Source organism: Sinocyclocheilus grahami, unplaced genomic scaffold (genome assembly GCF_001515645.1).
Source record: "Sinocyclocheilus grahami isolate Dianchi unplaced genomic scaffold, SAMN03320097.WGS_v1.1 scaffold1678.1, whole genome shotgun sequence".
In the NCBI taxonomy this organism is placed as follows: Eukaryota; Metazoa; Chordata; class Actinopteri; order Cypriniformes; family Cyprinidae; genus Sinocyclocheilus; species Sinocyclocheilus grahami.
In genome coordinates this window covers 169,344-170,867 of record NW_015506857.1, presented here as the reverse complement: position 1 = coordinate 170,867, position 1,524 = coordinate 169,344, and the positions used below count along the sequence as shown (strand labels likewise).

The following is a 1,524-nucleotide window of genomic DNA, read 5'->3' as shown; positions in this document are numbered from 1 at the left end:
TTTTTTATTTTTAATGTAATTATTTAATTTAATAATTTTTCATGGCTGTTTATAAACATAATAAAGAGTAGATATCTTTTTGTCACAGGTACCACATCTATAATGTGGATGAGAATAACCCAGGGTTCTCTGAAGCCAGAGCGTGTTACTATGCTGCTCAGATCATTCAAGGCCTAGAGCATCTACACCAGAAGAGAATCATCTACAGAGACCTGAAACCAGAAAACGTTCTGCTAGATAATGAAGGTGAAGATGTTAAAATGCACCACTCCTCAACATATACACAAATCTGAGGGGTTAAGAGCCATTTCAGTCATGCACGTCATGCTGGTGTTTTCAGGTCACGTTCGTATCTCTGATCTTGGCTTGGCTGTGGAGCTTGCAGATGACCAGCTCAAAACCAAAGGCTACGCTGGAACTCCAGGTGACAACATCCATCATTAAGTTCACTATAGTTTGTGATCAAAAATCTCATGTCAAGAATCATATCTTGTTCATATAAAACACCATAATGTTAAACAAAAGTAGGATGACACTGGGTCATGAGAGCTGATGCCTTAAGGTTTATTCATAAAGATGTTCACCTCACCTCACCAGTGTTTGTGTGTTGTTTTCAGGGTTCATGGCCCCAGAGCTGCTGAAGGGTGAAGAATATGATTACTCAGTAGATTACTTCACTCTCGGAGTCACGCTGTACGAGTTCATTGCGGCCAAAGGACCCTTCAGAACTCGAGGAGAAAAGGTGATATTCAACATTCATTCTTCAGAGGATCTTTATTAGATTCACATTTATGTTTTCAGCAGATGCTTTTTATATCCAAAGTGACTCACACAGAACATGCTTTTGCTTGGAATGGGGGGAAATTGCAAGGCCTTGTGACACGTTTTTTAAAAGCTGAACAAATTTTAACTTGATCACGCCATGTCATGCTCTTCAGATGCAAACTAATCCTACTAACATACACGATACACATGATGTTTCGTAGTAAACCTGCAGATGCATATGATGTAGTAGAGTAATATTCGTTTATTTAATTTTTAGCAAATAATATTTACTGAACATACCAAATGTAACTGGGACTTGGTTGGACATCTGTTAGGTTTCGTCTTGTTTTAGTGCATCCCATAGAAATGAATGGAAGAACATCTGGTACACTTTATATTGAGTGTCTGAACATTTAGCATGTCATATTTGGGCTCTCAAATTACAGCTACATCTAGCTTCACCCACAAGATTCATATATATATTATTAGGTGTTAACCTTTGAACCAAATGACCAAGAAACTACACTTCTTCCTCTGGTTCCTGTTTCTATCCAACTAGATTTTCCCACATTTGGGATTTTGTTAAAAACATTATTTTTATCCTAGAGCTTGAATCATTGGTCAGATGGTCAGCTTATGCTGGCCAAAATGTACTGAAGTGGTTTCGATACACCTAATCATTGTAAATGTGAATGAAATGAACAGCAGGACATCAGGTGAGGATGTTTCGTGCTGGTAGCATTGTTTGTGCTTACTGCA

The 1,524-nt window shown here is 38.0% G+C and overlaps 1 protein-coding gene across 1 annotated transcript in view; it reads left to right on the top strand.

The window, feature by feature from the left end:
- Window positions 1-1,524, top strand: part of grk1a (G protein-coupled receptor kinase 1 a) — a 13,394-nt gene that overhangs the window by 6,267 nt on the left and 5,603 nt on the right. Inside the window, exons 3-5 of the mRNA XM_016258386.1 lie at window positions 89-246; window positions 341-424; window positions 618-742. Coding sequence (XP_016113872.1) covers window positions 89-246; window positions 341-424; window positions 618-742 — 367 coding nt within the window. The remainder of the gene's footprint in view (window positions 1-88; window positions 247-340; window positions 425-617; window positions 743-1,524) is intronic.